The sequence below is a fragment of the Lithobates pipiens genome, unplaced genomic scaffold (assembly GCF_037356315.1).
Source record: "Lithobates pipiens isolate NorthernLeopardFrog02 unplaced genomic scaffold, aLitPip1_a1.2 Scaffold_18, whole genome shotgun sequence".
Lineage (NCBI taxonomy): Eukaryota > Metazoa > Chordata > Amphibia > Anura > Ranidae > Lithobates > Lithobates pipiens.
The window spans coordinates 318,654,733-318,674,543 of record NW_027507758.1 but is presented as its reverse complement, the minus strand read 5'-3'; the positions used below and the strand labels follow the sequence as shown (position 1 = coordinate 318,674,543).

At 44.0% G+C, this 19,811-nt stretch overlaps 1 protein-coding gene across 1 annotated transcript in view; it reads right to left on the bottom strand.

The window, feature by feature from the left end:
- Nucleotides 1-19,811, bottom strand: part of MDN1 (midasin AAA ATPase 1) — a 462,551-nt gene that overhangs the window by 390,977 nt on the left and 51,763 nt on the right. Inside the window, exons 4-7 of the mRNA XM_077487249.1 lie at nucleotides 12,278-12,385; nucleotides 11,995-12,187; nucleotides 9,194-9,406; nucleotides 8,886-9,017 (exon numbers count right to left, since the gene is read on the bottom strand). Coding sequence (XP_077343375.1) covers nucleotides 8,886-9,017; nucleotides 9,194-9,406; nucleotides 11,995-12,187; nucleotides 12,278-12,385 — 646 coding nt within the window. The remainder of the gene's footprint in view (nucleotides 1-8,885; nucleotides 9,018-9,193; nucleotides 9,407-11,994; nucleotides 12,188-12,277; nucleotides 12,386-19,811) is intronic.

Below are 19,811 nucleotides of genomic sequence, written 5' to 3'. Positions count from 1 at the left end.
GATAAGAGGCATGTTGAGCCCATTGAATATTTTATTTTTTTGCCTCAAGCGATTGAATAATGACAAAAAAAAAAATTTTTTTTTTTTTTTACACAAAGTTGTCACTAAATGATATATTGCTCACACATGCTATGGGCGTATGTGAAATGACACCCCAAAATAAATTCTGCTGCTTCTCCTGAGTACGGGGATACCACATATGTGGGACTTTTTGGGAGCCTAGCCGCGTACGGGGCCCCGAAAACCAAGCACCGCCTTCAGGCTTTCTAAGGGCGTAAATTTTTGAGTTCACTTCTCACTACCTATTACAGTTTTGAAGGCCATAAAATGCCAAGATGGCACAAAACCCCCACAAATGACCCCATTTTAGAAAGTAGACACCCCAAGCTATTTGCTGAGAGGCATGTTGAGTTCATGGAATATTTTATATTTTGCCACAAGTTGCGGGAAAATTACAAACTTTTTTTTTTTTTTTTTTTTTTTCACAAAGTTGTCACTAAATGATATATTGCTCACACATGCCATGGGCATATGTGAAATGACACCCCAAAATAAATTCTGCTGCTTCTCCTGAGTACGGGGATACCACATATGTGGGACTTTTTGGGAGCCTAGCCGCGTACGGGGCCCCGAAAACCAAGCACCGCCTTCAGGCTTTCTAAGGGCGTAAATATTTGACTTCACTCCTCACTACCTATTACAGTTTTGAAGGCCATAAAATGCCAAGATGGCACAAAACCCCCACAAATGACCCCATTTTAGAAAGTAGACACCCCAAGCTATTTGCTGAGAGGCATGTTGAGTTCATGGAATATTTTATATTTTGCCACAAGTTGCGGGAAAATTACAAACTTTTTTTTTTTTTTTTTTTTTTTTCACAAAGTTGTCACTAAATGATATATTGCTCACACATGCCATGGGCATATGTGAAATGACACCCCAAAATAAATTCTGCTGCTTCTCCTGAGTACGGGGATACCACATATGTGGGACTTTTTGGGAGCCTAGCCGCGTACGGGGCCCCGAAAACCAAGCACCGCCTTCAGGCTTTCTAAGGGCGTAAATATTTGACTTCACTCCTCACTACCTATTACAGTTTTGAAGGCCATAAAATGCCAAGATGGCACAAAACCCCCACAAATGACCCCATTTTAGAAAGTAGACACCCCAAGCTATTTGCTGAGAGGCATGTTGAGTCCATGGAATATTTTATATTTTGCCACAAGTTGCGGGAAAATTACAAACTTTTTTTTTTTTTTTTTTTTTTCACAAAGTTGTCACTAAATGATATATTGCTCACGCATGCCATGGGCATATGTGAAATGACACCCCAAAATAAATTCTGCTGCTTCTCCTGAGTACGGGGATACCACATATGTGGGACTTTTTGGGAGCCTAGCCGCGTACGGGGCCCCGAAAACCAAGCACCGCCTTCAGGCTTTCTAAGGGCGTTACAGTTTTGAAGGCCATAAAATGCCAAGATGGCACAAACCCCCCCCCCCCAAATGACCCCATTTTGGAAAGTAGACACCCCTAAATTTAGGGGTACACTAGTGAGACTAGGTAATAAATGGCGGGTGCCCTGAAACTATAAAAAAATAACTAACCAACCAGCGTCACCTGTAACAGTTATATGGTGATCACTGGTGAAAGGGTTAACTAGGGGGCAATCAGGGGGCTTTATGCGGTAGTATATGGGGGTCCCTGGCGCTATAAAAAGCTGCGGCGAACCTAAATACCTACCTGCCTAACTAGCGTCACCTGTGACACTAATACAGCGATCAGAAAAACGATCGCTTATTAGGCTGGGTTCACACTGGAGCGATGCGGGAACGCCACGAATGCGCGGCGGGTTCCCGCATCGCATGCCTCCCGGCGGCAGTTCACACTGCCCTATGCGAACTGCTGGGAGTGTCAGTGAAATGTTACTGACACCCCCAGATCAGTTCGCATATCGCAGTGCGATCTGCAAACTCGGATCGCATGGTGTGAACACCCATGCGATCCGATTCTGCTGCGGGCCAAAAAAAGGGTCCCGTGCGAATTTGCGGCGGGTGCGGCGGGTGCGGCGAATGGCTGAACTCGAATCGCACAGAGATCGGATGTGATTTGCACTGCAGTGCGGTGCGAATCACATCCGTTCTCAAACCGCTGCAATCTGAACCCAGCCTTAGTGACACTGGCGACGGGGGGTGATCACGGGGTTAAACCTTTATTGGGGGGGTTAGGGGGGTACCTTAGAACTAAAGGGGGCTAACCCTAACTGCCCTAACAGTTATTAGTCACAAATGACACCCGCCGGGTGATCAGGGGGTTAAACCTTTATTAGGTAATAAATGGCGGGTGCCCTGAAACTATAAAAAAATAACTAACCAACCAGCGTCACCTGTAACAGTTATATGGTGATCACTGGTGAAAGGGTTAACTAGGGGGCAATCAGGGGGCTTTATGCGGTAGTATATGGGGGTCCCTGGCGCTATAAAAAGCTGCGGCGAACCTAAATACCTACCTGCCTAACTAGCGTCACCTGTGACACTAATACGGCGATCAGAAAAATGATCGCTTATTAGGCTGGGTTCACACTGGAGCGATGCGGAAACGCCGCGAATCCGCGGCGGGTTCCCGCATCGCATGCCTCCCGGCGGCAGTTCACACTGCCCTATGCGAACTGCTGGGAGTGTCAGTGAAATGTTACTGACACCCCCAGATCAGTTCGCATATCGCAGTGCGATCTGCAAACTCGGATCGCATGGTGTGAACACCCATGCGATCCGATTCTGCTGCGGGCCAAAAAAAGGGTCCCGTGCGAATTTGCGGCGGGTGCGGCGGGTGTGGCGGGTGCGGCGGGTGCGGCGAATGGCTGAACTCGAATCGCACAGAGATCAGATGTGATTTGCACTGCAGTGCGGTGCGAATCACATTCGTTCTCATAAACCGCTGCAATGTGAACCCAGCCTTAGTGACACTGGCGACTGGGGGTGATCACGGGGTTAAACCTTTATTGGGGGGGTTAGGGGGGTACATTAGAACTAAAGGGGGCTAACTCTAACTGCCCTAACAGTTATTACAGTCACAAATGACACCAATGCAAAAAAAAAAAAAAAAAAAAAAAAAAAAAAAAAAAATGACATTGGTGTCACTGTGACTGGGGGGCAGGGGTAATTGGGGGGGTGATCGGGGGGTAAAGGGGGGGTGTGAGTGTGCCTGGCATGTTCTACTGTGCGTGTAGAGTGTTGGTGCAACTCACCGATCCGCTCTCCTCCGTGTCGGAACGGAAAATACCGACACGGAGGAGAGAATACATCACTTCCTCTCCTGTGTTTACATTACAGGAGAGGAAGTGATGTCACGGGGGATTTCCATTCGTCGAGAGCGATCGCGAGGGGGTGGCCATGAATGAATGGCCGCCCCCTCATCCCGGATCGCTCTCGAAGAAATGCCGACCGCCGCAGGCACCGGGGGGGGGCCCGATCGGGCCCCCCACCCGCGGGCAGGCAGGGACTTATATATACGCCCATATGCCTGCCCGTGCCATTCTGCCGACGTATATCGTCGTGCGGCGGTCGGCAAGTGGTTAAAAACGCAGCCCCCTCCTTACAAGGCGCTCTCCACATTCTCAATACCTTCTTAGAGGTCACGAGCTTCTGGGTGAACTGGACAAAATCAACTTTTCCTGTTGACCCAGAGGCCAGGTTGAACGCCCCGTCAGATATCCCTCAACAATGGGTACACATTTAAGTAAATGGGCATTAGGATTTCTAGATCTGTTAAGGACTATATGCTGTTGAACTTGTTGCCAACTCTTGTGGTTCTAATGGCGAGACTTAAATCGTGGGAGAACCTGCCTGTCACTACTAGGCCGCATAAACTTTGGAAAAATGAAAACGTTACCTAAATTCACTTATTTTGCAACTCCCCCTAATGGATACCAAAAATGTTTTTTTTTTTTTTTTTTTTTTTTTTACACCCTTAACTATTGGTCCCATTTCTGTGGGGCCACTGCCCAGCATAGTATTATCTACTTTAACGATACCTTCCTCAAAGGGGGGCCTTGCCGTATCAGACTGTTTTAAATATTTCCTTGCCTCACAACTAGTTACCGCCTACTGGTGGTTATGCCCTGATACACCTAACACCAAGACTGTGTTGGAGGCGGCTATGCTCTCCACTAAGGAAGCTCTGCAATTGTTACTGTATCACAGTAACAAAGCCCCATACCCGTTAACGCCTCTTATGCTTACCACCCTTAGGGCTTGGAAGAAGGTGGGCTTGAGCTTTGATTGGGGCTATTCCACACATTATTCCCCAAACACCCCCTTATGGATTAATCCCACCTTAACTGCACCTACATTCTCTCCCAGATGCCCACGTCTGGACCAAAATATAAGCACTGTCGCACAGTGTGGATCAAGGTAAATTGCTTCCATTTCCTACCATTTGTTTGAGGTATAATGTCCCCCTCTCAAATTATTTTAGATATTGGCAGTTAGCCCATGCCTTCAGCAGCCAATTTCCTGCCTCTTCAGTGTGCCCTTCTATGTCAACTCTTGAGGAGACTGGGTGGCCTCATTGCTCAAGAAAATCTATGTTGGTCCTCTATAATCACCTTTGCTCTGTTACACACGGAATCAAAATTTATGGAATAAACGGTTGGTAGCCATGCCTGACCTTGAATGGGACAACTGGTCGGATATTTGAGATTTGACAACTTGTCTCCCTTAGAGATGTCCTTATCCAATTTAATAAATTCTACACAGTGCTTACTATACACACCGTGCACAAAATGGCTACGAACGCACCACCGGATTGCTGGAGATGTTCTTACCCTAGAGGCGATTTCATCCTTTTTTTGGTCTTGCACAATACTGGGAGGAAGTGGTTCATGTTATACAAAGGGTATCTGGGCGGGACCTTTCCCCCTTCATATGAGTTTGCCCACTGGGTTTGGTTGAGCTCGCCCCCACAGTGGCTAAACGGACATTGGTGGAGCTTCTGTTATTCTATGCAAAAAAGGCAATAACCTCTTACTACGGTTTTAACCTGGATGAGGCTGGTCAACTCTACCATACCTCTCTAAGTACACGTACTATATAAAAAAAAAGGGGGGGGGGGGGTTGTCCTAGCAAGTTTGGCAGTGTCTGGAACAAATGGATTATTGATGACTCCACAGCACATGTCTGGTGCTTCTGAATAAGGGTTAATGTCACTTTACTAATGTTTGAGGGGGGGTTGGATGCAGAATGCTGGGATTGATTTATCTGCTTTTTTCTTCATTTTAAGCCCTGAGATGAGCCACCAACACACCTTGTGAACTGTCTTGCATTTTTTTTTCTTTGTTGTTAGCGGCATTGTGGCGTTCGAGCGGTCTGCCTTGGTTGTGTTATTTTTTTATTGGGATTTTAATAACATAATAAAAATAAAGTATCATTGCGTTTCTGAATCAGTTTATGGGGTGCCCAGACCTCACTACTGTCAGCTAACTACATTGAATGAAAATACTACAAGCCCCAAGACTCTCAGGCAGAGTGTCAAAGTCAGCTTATGAATAGGTGAGTCCAAACCCAAGACCTGAGAGAGTCTGATGCTTCTCCAGGAGAAAGAATTTTATGGCCAGGAGCAGATTGAGATACTGCAAGCAAGGAGTCAGTTTCAGCGATTTCTGGAGACAATGTTTTCAGAGAGCCACATGGGGATGCCACAAGAACACGACAGGGTTAATACAGGTGTTAGCGCCTTGGTGAACATTCAAGGTGTAGAAGATAGGCAAAAGGGCAGAGCCACAAAGTGGCAGTGGAGTGAAGGAGGGACCCATCACAAGCCGCAGAAAAACAATGGAGATCTGGAAAGACGGGTGCATGCAATTAAGTATCTTTGATGCTCACAGTAGCCAGATAGGTCCGATTGTAACCAGCATCTTAGGCTCCAAGATGAGACAAATGCCCTCTTTGGGTTTGGGAACACTGAATAGGCTGGAGCAAAATCACCTGAAAGCATTCTGCCACAGGGATTGGTGCAAATACACTGTGATCCAAAATAAAGGAAGGTTGAAAGTGGGAAAAAAATTAAGAGGCGGCAGGTAACAAAACTCAGACTTGTGGCACTGGTACACCACCTCCCGCACCTGGGTAATTAAAATAAAAGCCATCTAGGTGTCCGCAAAATGTCATCAGACACCCCATCACTCTGGAAAGTGTGGGTGCACCTTAGTAGGGAGAAATGCTTGTCTGAGTATTTGGCAGACTTTGAATGCCAGACTCTACAAGAGGACAGAAAAGGAGAAGACCTCTGTCCACTCTATGCTTCTTCTGCTAGGTAAGAATGGTACTCTTGCCACTAGTACCATCTTTGATAACCCTTGTCAAGAGCTGACAGAAGAGGTACTGTTCCTTGAAAGAAATGCAGACCACAGCTTCTTGCAAGCCACAATCGAGCAATCTTAACTAACGCCCATCACACTGACAAGAGACACTGGCAAGAAATAATATAGGAAGAGTCCAGTAAATTTAACACTACAGCCGTTTGGAAAGATATTGATGCATTCACAGTGGTAAACCAGTTGTGAACAAAATATCCACAAAAATGATATAAAGCCAGTAAGTGTTTAGGGGGCGCAAACAATTTGTCAAGAATATAGGAACCATTAGAAAAGTAGGTGCAAAGGGTGTCTTTGCAGCCTTAGAAGACCTAAACAATCCAAGGCTGCAGGCAGCACTGGCAGAAGCAATAGGCTGATCCTCTAGCTTCAAAGTGGTGCACATTGCATCAATAAGAGTTAAAACAATCTCCTTTAACTTGAGGGGTATGAAAGCAATAGATTGCAACTCCTCAGTAAACTCATCAGACACAGATTTGAGAAAATCAAAAATCAGGGTTGCCGTAGCTAATAAGGCCACGAGTAAATCAGATGCAGAATTTGCTGAATTTGGCACAAGAGACTTTGCAGCCTCTGCAATCCGAGTTAGACTGGGTAAGTTGGGTCACAAAATTCTCCATGACTTTGGTATAAAAAAAAAAAAGAAAAAAAGCTGCATCAGACTAAGCCAAGCAGGACTCCAACGGAAGAAGATACTTCAACAGCAAAGTACAGCGTGAGTTCAAGCTGAAGACGTTAGCACCATTTGTAGGCATGCAGCAAGCAGCCACAGAGCTTTAAGTAGAATGTGAGCTGAGGGCACCCATGATAACGTGCAAGTTGTCATAAGGAAAAAACAAGCACAGGGGCAATGGATAACACTCCACAACAAATTTAACCAGCATGGAGTCTATAAAGCACCCCATGTGGGACCCAGTGGCCAAATGTTGCTACTTACCAGCTAGCTCTGTAACATCCAGTTGAACAGTGTGCAGATGCAGTTTGGTCTAAAAGCTAGGCTAAGGACAACAATGCCAGAATACTGTAATTTAGAGAGTATATATATATATATATATATATATATATATATATATATATATATATATATATATATATATATATATATATATATATATATATATAAATCTGATATATATATCTATCTAGTAGGAGTAGTAATACCATTGAATACCTTTTCTTGAGGAGTTTGCCATTGTCAAATCCTGTTGTAGGCATAACTATAACCCAAATGTTTAAGACTTCTCATGTCCCTCAAAGCATTGGGAAAAATATTTTTCAGTAGACCAAGTACAACATAAAAAGCGGCACAGCAGTCCCACGCTAGCTTGTTTACAGATGAAGTAGCAAAACCCAAAGCACACTGCGTGGCACAGACTGCAAGATAGTCTGCTTAAGAGATCGCAATTTTTATTTTCAGTTTTATAAGTAAAATGTTTTCAAATAAATTTGGTCCTAATTTTAAACTTTTGAGAACATTTATGCAGGCATTACGATTTGTAAAATATCCAATTTAAACACTATTAACCACTTCCCACCCGGCCAATGCATATATACGGCCGGGTGGGAGCCGTCTACTCCTGATAGGACGTTCAGGAACGTCCTTCAGGAGTAGCGGGATCGTGCCCGCGCAGCGGTGCGATCCCGATGTGCTCGTGTCACCCGGACACGGCACATCTCAGATCGGCAGGAGGGCTCTGTGATTGGCCCTCCTGATCACATGACGGCTGTGTCCAATCACGGCCGTCATGTGATGTAAACAAACAGCCGGTTGCTAGGCAATCGGCTCTCCTCTCCTCACACGGAAGTCACTGCTGAGGAGAGGAGAGCAGAACACTGCAGCCGGCTGATGATCAGTGAGTATGGGCTGCTTTTTACAGCTTTTTACTCACTGATCATCAGTGTAGTGTAAACACAAAACACACCACACAGTACAAACACAGTCCCCACATATGTCCCCAAAACACACATGTCCCCAAATAATAAAAACACATGTACCTAATAATAAAAACATGTCCCCCACATATGTCCCACTAAAATCACATGTCCCAATAATTATCTGCACACATATGTACGTGATCACCTGCACACATATGTACATGATCATTTGCGTACATATGTCCGTGATCACACAAACCAATTATTATACACTTAACGGAATTTTTTTTACCAAAAACATGTAGCAGAATACATTTTGGCTTAGATTTATGACAAAATTTGATTTTATTGGATTTCTTTTCAAATAGAAAAAAGAAAATATTGTTTTTTTTCCAAATTTCCGCTTTTTTTGCGCTTATATCGCAAAAAAAAAAAACGGAGTCGTGAATAAATAACACGAAAATAAAGCTCTATTTGTGCGAACAAAATTATAACAATTTCATTTGGGTACAGTGTAGCATGACCGCGCAATTGTCACTGAAAGCGCTAGAACGCTGAAAGCTGAAAATTGGGCTGGGAAGGAAGGGGGTGAAAGTGCCCTGTATTGTAGTGGTTAATAAATAAAAACCCTACATACCACATCCAAAGGCGCATAATCGATATCCTCAAGCAAAATCCAATGTCCATGAGCAACAGCTTGCGTCAATGTTCCTGGCTGCCACACAAACTCTCCTGGAACATCAGTGCAGCGATACATTCCCAGCAACATCTAAGAAATTGAGGAAAAACAATCATTAATGCCTGAACAAGCTACTAATATCAAACAAACAGAGGACAGTAAATGAGCAGCTTGAACAAGGAAGTACAGCAGTCTGATGTCCAAGACAACATTCTAGAACAACAATATCCTACTACAACCATGCAGTGTGCTTATTATGACCTTACCTTACTATCAGTCTGGTCTCCAAGCTGAACTTTGAATATATCAGGTGGTTTCAAACGTCCAGTCACTGTGGCCAAATGCTCCACCAAAGCAGTTTTTCCACAGCCTATGGGTCCTTCCAACAGCACAGCTTTCCCAAAGGAAACCACCTGGGCAAGACTTTGAAGACTGCGGCAAGTAGATTCCACCAATACGATTGGACTTTTCTGAATTTCCTACAATACAAAAGTATAAAATAACTAATTTAAGTCGTTCTAAAGTCTTCACATTTGCTGCATTAAAGGTTAAAAAAAAAAAAGGTAGAAAATATTTCCCTCCCTCATTCATTTTAATGGATACAAAGATTCCACTGATTGGTCGATACAGGAGATGGTGATGATATCTGCCTGCCCCAGTCAGAGGAAGCCTTGTACTCATTCAATTAGAAAGTGGCCTCTGACTGGCTGACAGCCTGACTCAATTTGTTTTGGGAGCAGAATGGGAAATACTCATTCCACTGCCATACACCAGCAGTGTATAACTTATGTAACTGGGGCTACATACAATTCATGCAGCGCTGAGAGGCTGAAGCAACTTGGTCTAAAGAAACTACTCAAAACTTCACACAAACATGGAGTTAGGCTTTAAGATAAATTCAGAGTTTACCATGGTGGTGAGATTGTTGCTGTGGTCTTCATTCATTTGTAGGTACCTTTAATGCCTCATGCACATTGGAAGTTAAAATAACGTTATAAAAAAATAAATAAAAAATAAATAAATAAAAAGCCAGTAGCTTTGGAGTGACTTTTTCAAAAAAAAATTCAATAGCGCTTATTAGCTTTTTTTCCATTTTTATTTTAATGGATCAAAAATGTTAACGCTGGTGAGCCGCGTTTTTGAGCCTTTATCAGCTTTCTTTTACAGCTGGGAACAGCTGTAAAACTCCTCAAAACCCACTAATTTGGGGTTTTTATTACAGCCAAAAACAGTTGATGGCCTATGTGTGCACTGAAATGTTGGATTTCATTCTGGAGATTTTTTTTTAACAGTCAAAAGTCTGAAGCAAAAACAGCAGCTGTAATAATGTACACAAACGTCCAGTGTACATGAGGCCCAATGGTTTTATGTTTTAACCCCGCTTTCATTTTGTAATTTATTGCCACACCATCTCAAGATTGTACACAGAAATACCTTGATGGTCACACTTACAAGGCAGTTACCAACACAATATGGACATGGTTTTTATTTTAAAAAAAAATTTGAAGAAAATCTGGCAAAATAAATATGGTGAACAACACGGCAGAATCTTCCTTCTCAAAAAGCTAGCTGTCCTGCTGTGATATGGTTTACCTTTAATACACAAGTCATTTACCTGGAAACAGGATGCAGCCATAAAAGCAGCCAATGACAAAAATCCAAGCCTGCATAACCTACCATATTTTTACAAGTTAAAAAAAATAAAAAACAAAAAACAACACCACCACCACCACCAACACCACCACCACCACCAACACCACCACCACCACCAACACCACCAACACCACCAACACCACCACCACCACCAACACCACCAACACCACCAACACCACCAACACCACCAACACCACCAACACCACCAACACCACCAACACCACCACCACCAACAACACCAACAACACCAACAACACCAACAACACCAACAACACCCTTGGGATTGTAAAGTGATTATTATTTTTTTTTTAAATAACAAACATGTTATACTTGCCTCCACTGTGCAGCTCATTTTGCAGAGTGGCCCCGAACCTGCTGTTCTGGGGTCCCACGGTGGCTGTCTCGGCTTCCTCCCGCAGGTGCTTCTCACGTTCATGCGAGCTCCCTCGCATGGTGAGAAGCATCTGCGGGCACGCTCCCGTGATACAGCCGACGGCTATAGCCGCTCGCTGTATCACGCGGCCCCGCCCCCGGCGCTCCGCATCAGTGGATGTGATTGACAGCAGCACGAACCAATGGCTTGTGCTGCTGTCCATCCAACCACTCCAGCCGATCAGTGGCCAGGCTGAACGGTGGAAATGTCGGGGGACGAGCGTGGGATTTTCGAGAGGTGAGGTAAGTAAAAAGGGGGGGCTGGGGGCGCAGGCAGTGTCAGATGTTTTTTCACCTTAATGCATAGAATGCATTAAGGTGAAAAAACATTTACCTTTACAACCCCTATAATGTCTTTTGACTAGAGAAAACAACATTAATCTTTAGAATGCCTATATTAGCGTGTTGTGAATCGTCTCCAGCATTGCTCCTGTTTTTTCTAGCTGGAGTCTGTAATTTTGTTGAAGCCCAAAGAAATCACTTCCCTACTGAAAACTGTGCTTTGTCTCAAACTTTGTCACTTTCTCCAATTCCATTTCCAGCGTTGATTGCATGTCTCGGCTCAGATAGAGAGGAAGGCTGACAGAAACTTTACAGCCTGAAGGTCACCAACTGCCCACAAGGGAGAAAGAACTGAGCATCAGGGAGATAAGATGAGGTATTTTCCTTGTAAGTTTAACTCTCATGTCTCCCTGGCAGCAGAGTTAGTCCTGTCCCCTCTCCTGCTTTTTTTCCTCCCCCTTGCCAATCTGTGTTCCCTTAGCATAGTTTGTGTGGCTCTGATTTTAGGCACACAGAGGTAAAAATAGAGAGCAATTGAGCGTGTCCAGAGCAGGGCGAGAATGTCTTACAGGATTTTCTTGTTTTTCCATAGCTTTACCTGCAAAAGGGGCCACACTGAAGTGATCTATGAGGACTTCATATTCTGACTAAAGTTTCTCTTTAGGCAAAACATGGGCAAAATGCAACAATTTTCACTTACCTGCTCTTTGCTCTTCAAAATTTGTTTAGGAAGTAATATTCCACAAACAGGCACAACTCGTAAACAGAGATCACTGGACACAACTTGACCCTGTGTGTACTGTTGGCTCTTGTTTTTACACCACAAGGACTTCTCCGTGTTGGTTAATAAAAGACCCTGTTCAATGGAATGGTTGTGCAGCTCATCCAGCAGCCTGGAACAGAGAAAAAAAAAAAAAAAAAGATTTTTCCCCAAGAAAGCACACAAAATATTGTAGTAGAGAAGTGGAAAATAAGCTACTTACTGAAGTTTGAAATGCATTAGCTCATCTGTACCAAACAATTTATTCAAAAAGGCCTGCTTGTTCTCATCAGACATAGATGTAACCAAAGCCAGGCAATGGGCGGTGTACCTAAAATAATGAACATCTTGTTAGGTAGAGTCAATTCAGAACTGTTTGATACAAAATCCTGGCTTTACACTCCTGATGCTACAATTTCAAAAAATATAATTGGTTGGCCCCAAACGAACAGAGCAGACAAAACAGCCAAGTATGTCTGCATTATGCATCACCCATTTGGCCTTGGGGTCATGCCTTATCTGATAAAGCCCATAAGCAAAACATGCAGTTGTGTCCGATCTTAATAGATGGCGAGCCTCTCAATTGACTACATTTATGTACCTCAACACTACATAATCTGTTCAATACAAAAAAAAGTATTTTTCTATAGGAAAAAAAAAAAAAATCACACAACAGCCTGTCTGATATTTTTAGCGTAGTATTAGACCTACATTTTTAAATTTTTAGCTAAATTGTAAATAGTTTAGTAACAGTCATACATTACATACTCATTTTTCAGGACAAGATTTTAGGGGTCTACCCCCTTATCAGTCCAAACATTACTGAAACTCAGAAGCTTAAAAAATAAAAAAAATAAAAATAAAAACACAGGATTTTTAAAACAGCTTACCTGTAAAATCCTTTTCTTTGATGTACACCAGGGGAGACAGGGCCATAGTACTTACTATGTGGGTTATGGGGCCACTGATAAGTGGACACTGGCACGCCCTAAGGAAAGAAGTGTACTCCCTATACAACCCCTCCCACTCCTGGGAGTCCTCAGTTTTGTAGCCAAGCAATAAAAAAGTGTAAACCAAGAAAGGAGGGACCTCTGTGTCCCCTGATGTACAAAGAAAAGGATTTTAAAAAGGTAAGCCGTTTTAAAAATCCTTTTTTCTTTTTCATACATCAGGGGACACAGAGCAATAGTACTTACTATGTGGGATGTCCCATAGCAAATCGCAAAAAAAAAAAACAGGAGGCCAGAGGACTCATACTGCAGCCTGCAGTATAATGCGCCCAAAGGAAATATCCTCATGACCTTTAATATTGATTTGATAAAATCTGATAAACGTATGAAACGAAGACCCAGTCGCGGCCTTACAGATCTGAGTCATAGAGGCCTGGTGATGCACCACCCAAGAGGGACTAATTGCCCTGGATGAGTGTGCTCTAACACGAGAAGGAATAATTTTCTTCTATAAGCTGAAGCTTGAACCATCATTTGATGAATCCATTTGAAAATAGTGGATTTTGACGCTGCCTGGATTTTGGACCCTCTGGCAGTACAAACAAACATGTGTTTTGCAAACCTGAGCGTTCACCTTTAAATAGATTCTGATCGCTATTGCCTTCTCTTCCCTAGACTGAGGCTCTGGGGATGAAGGAGGAAGAATATCATCTTGGTTTAAAAGAAAACCTGTTACCACTTTTGGTTGGAATTCAGGAGGAGGACATAAAACCACCTTATCCTTACGCATGATCAAATATAGCTCTTTACAAGACAGAGCTGCTAGTTGGATACTCTAGCAGAAGAAATGGTAATCAGAAAGATTATCTTTGTCAAAAAGGACCAAGGCAATTTCTCGTAAAGGCTCAAACGGCTGATTCAGCAAAGCCGATAAGACCAATTCAAATCCCAAGGATTAGAGGTGCCTTGATAGGGGGATTAAACCGTGTTATCCCCAGAATAAGCTACGCACCAAGATTGGGAAGCAAGAGGCCATTGAACGGAAACCCTGACAAGGCCTGGATCTGGCCCTTGATGGAAGTCGAGGCCAACTTCATTTCAGATCCCATTTGCAGGAAATCAAGGATCCAGCCTATGACATGCTTTCTGGGGTGCTAACCCCTGGATCAACACCAAGAAACAGATGCCTTCCAGACTCTCTAGTAAATGATTCTGGAAGCCGGATTCCTGGCATTAATGAAAGTAGACACTACCTGAAGGAGATCACCCATGATCCTTTATAAAGTGCGATTCAACAAGCAAACCTGTTAAATTTTTCGTCCATAAGGTAGGATGGAATATCGGACCTTGTGCGAGAAGGCCAGGCTATAATGGCAGAGTCTGAAGGACTCCTACAGCCATCTTTATGATCTCAGTAAATCAAGATCTTCTGGGACCCACTGGGGTCGCCAGAATCTCCACCTTTCGTTCCTGCTTAATCCTGCAGAGAAGGCGTGGAAGTAGCAGAATTGGAGGAAATGCATAGATCAGTGAAAACTGATTCCATAGGAAGACTAATGTGTCTGTTCCGCCTGCTAGCAGATCCCTTGTTCTCAACTATGTTAAATCTGGACGCAAATAGGTCCATGTCCGGAATACCCCATCTGACATATCGCTAGGAAGATGTTGGGGTGAAGAGATCATTCTCCCCGGAAATAATTGTTGGCGACTCAAGTAGTCCGTCTGCCAATTCTCTATTCCTGAAATGAAAATTGCCAATAGGCAAGGAATGTTCTGCCCAAGCTAGAACATTCTCTTTTTGGGCTGCATGACCACTCATGCCTCCCTGCTGATTGATGTAAGCCACCGCTGCCGCCTTGTCAGACTGAATCCTGACAGGACAGTCTAGGGCCAGGCATACTGCCAGAATCTTCCAAAAAGTTGATAGGCAAGGTCCTCTAACCTGGACCATCTCCCCCTGGACAGAATCTTCTTCCAGGGCTGCTCCCCAGCCTAGAAGGCTGGCATCTGTCAACACCTACCAGGCTAAAGATTTTCACTTTTGCTGGATAACCACCAATTTAGGCTCTGACTTACGTTGGGAGCCAAATATATTGGAAACAAACTAGGCCTGAATCTTTTTATTCCAGACCAACAGGATGGTGTTTTGAAGCAGTTTTTGAGTAAAAACTGCGCGTAAGGAATGGCCTCTGGCTATAATGGCAGAGTCCAAAGGACTTCTACTGCCATCTTTATGATCTCAATAAATCAAGATCTTCTGGGGCCCACCAGAATCACCTCCTTTTGTTCCTGCTTCACCCCGCGGAGAATGTGCGGAAGCAGCAGAACTGAAGGAAATGCATAGATCAGTAAAAAAAACTGGGAGGACTAATGAGTCTGTTCTGTTACGCCTGCTAGCAGATCCCTTGTTCCCGACACAAAGTTATCGATTTTTTTGTGTAATCTGGACACGAATAGGTCCATGTCCGGAAAACCCCATCTCCGACATACCGCTAGAAAAGATGTCAGGGCGAAGATAGACCATTCTTTCGGAAATAACTGTTGACAACTCAAGTAGGCCGTCTGCCAACTATTCCTGGAATGAATGTTGCCGATAGGCAAGGAATGTTGTGTTCTGCCCAAGCTAGAACATTATTCACCTCTTTTTAGGCTGCATGACTTCTCGTGCCCCCCCTGGTGATTGACGTAAGCCACTGCTGTGGCCTTGTCGGACTGAATCCTGACAGGACAGTCCAGTAGTCTGACCGTCCTAGTTTCTATGGCCAGACATACTGCCCGAATTTTCAAAAATGTTGATAGGCAAGGTCCTCTAACCTGGACCATCTCCCCTGGACAGAATCTTCTTCTCAGCCTCTTTGTGAGGAGGCTTTAGCATTCCGCTTTGTGGGCTTTCTGCCCCAAGATCTCTTCTGACCCTGGTGCTGCCCTTGGGGACTCCCCCTTGAACCAGGCGGTTGAGGCCGTCGAGACTGCCTAGAGGCTGATGCCCCTTGCACAGGGGAGGCAGCACGATTAAGGGAGAAATATTTGAACAACTTCTTTACTGGTAAAAGAGCTTTTCCCTTTAGAGATCTGTTGGATGTACTTATCCCGACCATCTCTAAATAGCCATTCACCATGAAAGCGAAAACTGGCTAAGAGCTTTTTACACGGTGCTTCGGCTGACCAATTTTTCAGCCACAGAACTCTGCAAGAATGCACTAGTCCAAGCATAGGCCATGAGGCTTAAATAATAGTCTTTCATAGCATCGACTGAGTCAGATACACCAGCCCATTGCTGGGCCTGCTGATCAGGCAGAATTTTAAGTATCTACACACTGTTCCTTAATGGACTGAGATACACCAATTGCAGCAAGAACCGGCTGTGCTACTGAACTTTCTAAAGACATTGTTTTAGAAATAAGTTCCAACTTTTTATCTGTTGGATCCTTTAACATCAGTGCATTATCCACCGGACATGTGAGATTCTTGCTCACTGAAGCGATTGCAGCATCAATTGTTGGAACCCCCATATTTTCTTTCATAGAAATCCTCTTCCATTGGATAAAGTGTGGAGAATTTCTTGGGTCAATCTGACTAGCCGCATTTCTCAGAGGAGGATAACATTCTTTTGGAAATAGATTTAGTTTATAGTGAAAACCATTGACACCTTTAGAGGAGATCCTGGTCCCATTACCACTCATAGCCTGAAGCATAAAGCAGAGGCACTACCAGCAAAAGAATGTTACTCTGCTAGGCTATAGTCCAGCGCTGTAAGCTGCTATTAATCCTAGCCCGGTAAAGTATAATGTGTCAAAAGGGAAATAACTGTCACTAACCTGAACAAGCCATCCTCCTGCCCTGTCCCTTCACAGCCAGCAGCAGCTACACATACACAGCGCTTAAACACTTCCTCCATGTGTGGCTGGCACCCAACGCCGTTAGCCATGCCCCCCGCCCGAAATACGGCCACCCCCCCACCCTCCTTTCAAAGGAAAGTTTTCCCGTGCGAGCGGCGGCTCAGGCGTCCTGTAAAACAGCAGACATGGCTGGGGGAGAATCCTCCGCTGAGCAGCCACGCATTTTTTTTTTCCAAAAAAAGGAAACTGCTTTTGGTATATCAATTGCCGAAAGGGAAAAGGACCAATATTGGAGCGCAGGAGGAGAACCAGAACCCCCTTTCTTAACAGAGGATGTTGTGACTGGAGGAGAGGAGAAAATAAAAGGCTTCTGCGCCGTTTCCAGCATCAGGCGGTGGGTGCTCCATACAGCCCCCAGTGGTGACACAATGGCATGACAACATTATACATAGAAGGAGAAATTTCTGAGAAAATCTCCCTTACCTTTTCCTCGCAGCAGGGTTATCTGAGATAAAAACCCAATCTTCACCATTCATGGTGAGCTCCGAGACCTTTAGGAAACTATTCAGGAACAGGGGAACCTCAGGTTACCCACAATCCTGGACCTGCAACAGCACCCTGCCAGTAAAAACTGCAGACACTTATCTGTTTCCCTATTGCTCTGTAAAGTAGGGATTTCTAGCAGCCTTTTGCATTCAGTTTGCAGTCTGGGGCCAACTATACTGGCAGAACACAATGAGTACCATTGCTGTGCTGCCTATAGCCAGCAGCACTAATCGGAACAAGGACGATTGTTAGATGTACCCAGGGTTACCATACATGAATCAAAATATGGCTGGTCCCTGCTGAACCGGCAGAATTTTGATCAATAGATGGCTGGCTTAAGGCTCATCAGTAGTGAATTATCCCTCATCAGTCAGCACTCTTCAGAGAATGCAAAGTTAAAGAGTTGGCTCTGGAGTGGAGATATAACACAGACCTGTCACACTTGACTATAAAAAATAGCATACTGGTGTACAGTGTACAATACATCTGCTATTGTGACATCTGAGAACTACAGCTGCAGAGTATTTTTTGCCCATATGACTACATTAGTGAAAGTGCTGTGTATGCCCACCTGTGGCACTGGTGTGTACTCCAACATGTATAGGTGTATTTTTCAAACCATAAAATTTTATATTTGATAAATGTGCCTATAGTAATGCAAGAGTGCATGCTGGTGATGACTTGCATGTGCACTGCATTTTCTGTAAAGCATTCTTAAAGAGGAAGTAAATCCTGATGTGTTTTCCTTCCTCTATTTCCCCGCAAAGGTAAAACATAATGAGCTACTATGCCCCGGATAGAAGCCCATTATGTGTCACTTACCTGAAACTGAAGCCTGTGATGCCACCACTGTCCCCACTAGCAGAGTGTCCATCTTCACGCCTCTTCCTTATTGGGCCACGAGGTCCGGCTCTGTGACTGGCCAGATTCCCGTGACGTCATTCCTGAGCATGCGAGCCGCCAGTCCCGGCATGACCCCTTTAGAAACGGCACGAGTTGCTCTTTCTAAAGGGGTCATGCCTAAAGGGTTGTAAAGGCAGAAGTTTTTCTTATCTTAATGCATTCTATGCATTAAGATATAGCCTTCTGTGTGCAGAAGCCCCCCTTGTACTTACCTGAGGTCCCTCTCTGTCCACAATTGTCTAAGCCATCCGAGAGACTCCCTCCTGATTGGCTGAGACACAGCAGCGGTGCAATTGGCTACCACAGCTGTCAAACTCAGGTAGCCAATCGGGAGAGAGGGGACAGGGCTGGGTCGGGGCTCAGTGTTTGAATCCACTGCAACAGAGCAGGTAAGTTTAACAAGTTTATTTTTATGGGGGGGGGGAGAATATGCTGCAGCTGTGGCTCCCAGTCACCACAGCAGATATATTTTACAATTTTACATGGTAATCCCATACAATATGGCCATGCCCAAGAGGCCTTAAAGCTTAACTAAACTCTCTCAATCAACAGTAACTTTTTGTAATCCTTATGCTGCTAGCATTATAAAAAAAAAATAAAAAAAAATAAAAAAGGAGGAATGTAAATTTAACCACTTCACGACCAGCGCACGATGATGTACGTCGACAGAATGGCATGGACAGGCATATTGGCGTACAGGTACGTCCAATATTCAATGCCGCCCTGCCATCGGGAGCGCGCCGCCTGCGGCGCGCTCCCGCGTTGGTCGGGACCCCCGTGAGTCCGGTCGCGGGACCCGCGGACTCTATCGCCGCGGGCACCCCCGCGATCGTCTCACGGAGCGGCCGAATGGAGGAAATGCCGAGTAAACAGCATTTCTCCATTTTGCCTAGCAACTAGTGACGCTGATCTCTGCTCCATGTGATTGGAGCAGAGATCTGTGTTCACTAAATGAAAGCCAACCCCCCCCCCACATTTAGTAACACACCACTAGGAACACTTAACCCCTACACTGCCACCCACTGGTTAACCCCTTCACTGCAAGTGTCATTTACACAGGAATCACTGCATTTATATAGCAGTGATTACTGTATAAATGACAATGGTCCCAAAAATGTGTCAAAAATATCCGATGGGTCCCCCACAATGTCACAGTCACAATAAAAATCGCTGATCGCCGCCATTACTAGTAAAAATAAAAAATAAAAAAAATTAATAAAAATGCTATAAAACTATCCCTATTTTGTAAACGCTATAACTTTTGCGCAAACCAATCGCTTATTGCGATTTTTTTTACCAAAAATATGTAGAAGAATACGCATCGGCCTAAACTGAGGGAAAAAAATGTTTTATATATTTTTGTGGGATATTATAACAAAAAGTAAAAAATAATGCGTTTTTTTCAAAATTGTCGCTCTATTTTTGTTTATAGCGCAAAAAAAAAAAAAAAAAAAAAAAATAAAAAAAAAAAAAAAAAATCGCAGGGGTGATCAAATACCACCAAATGAAAGCTCTATTT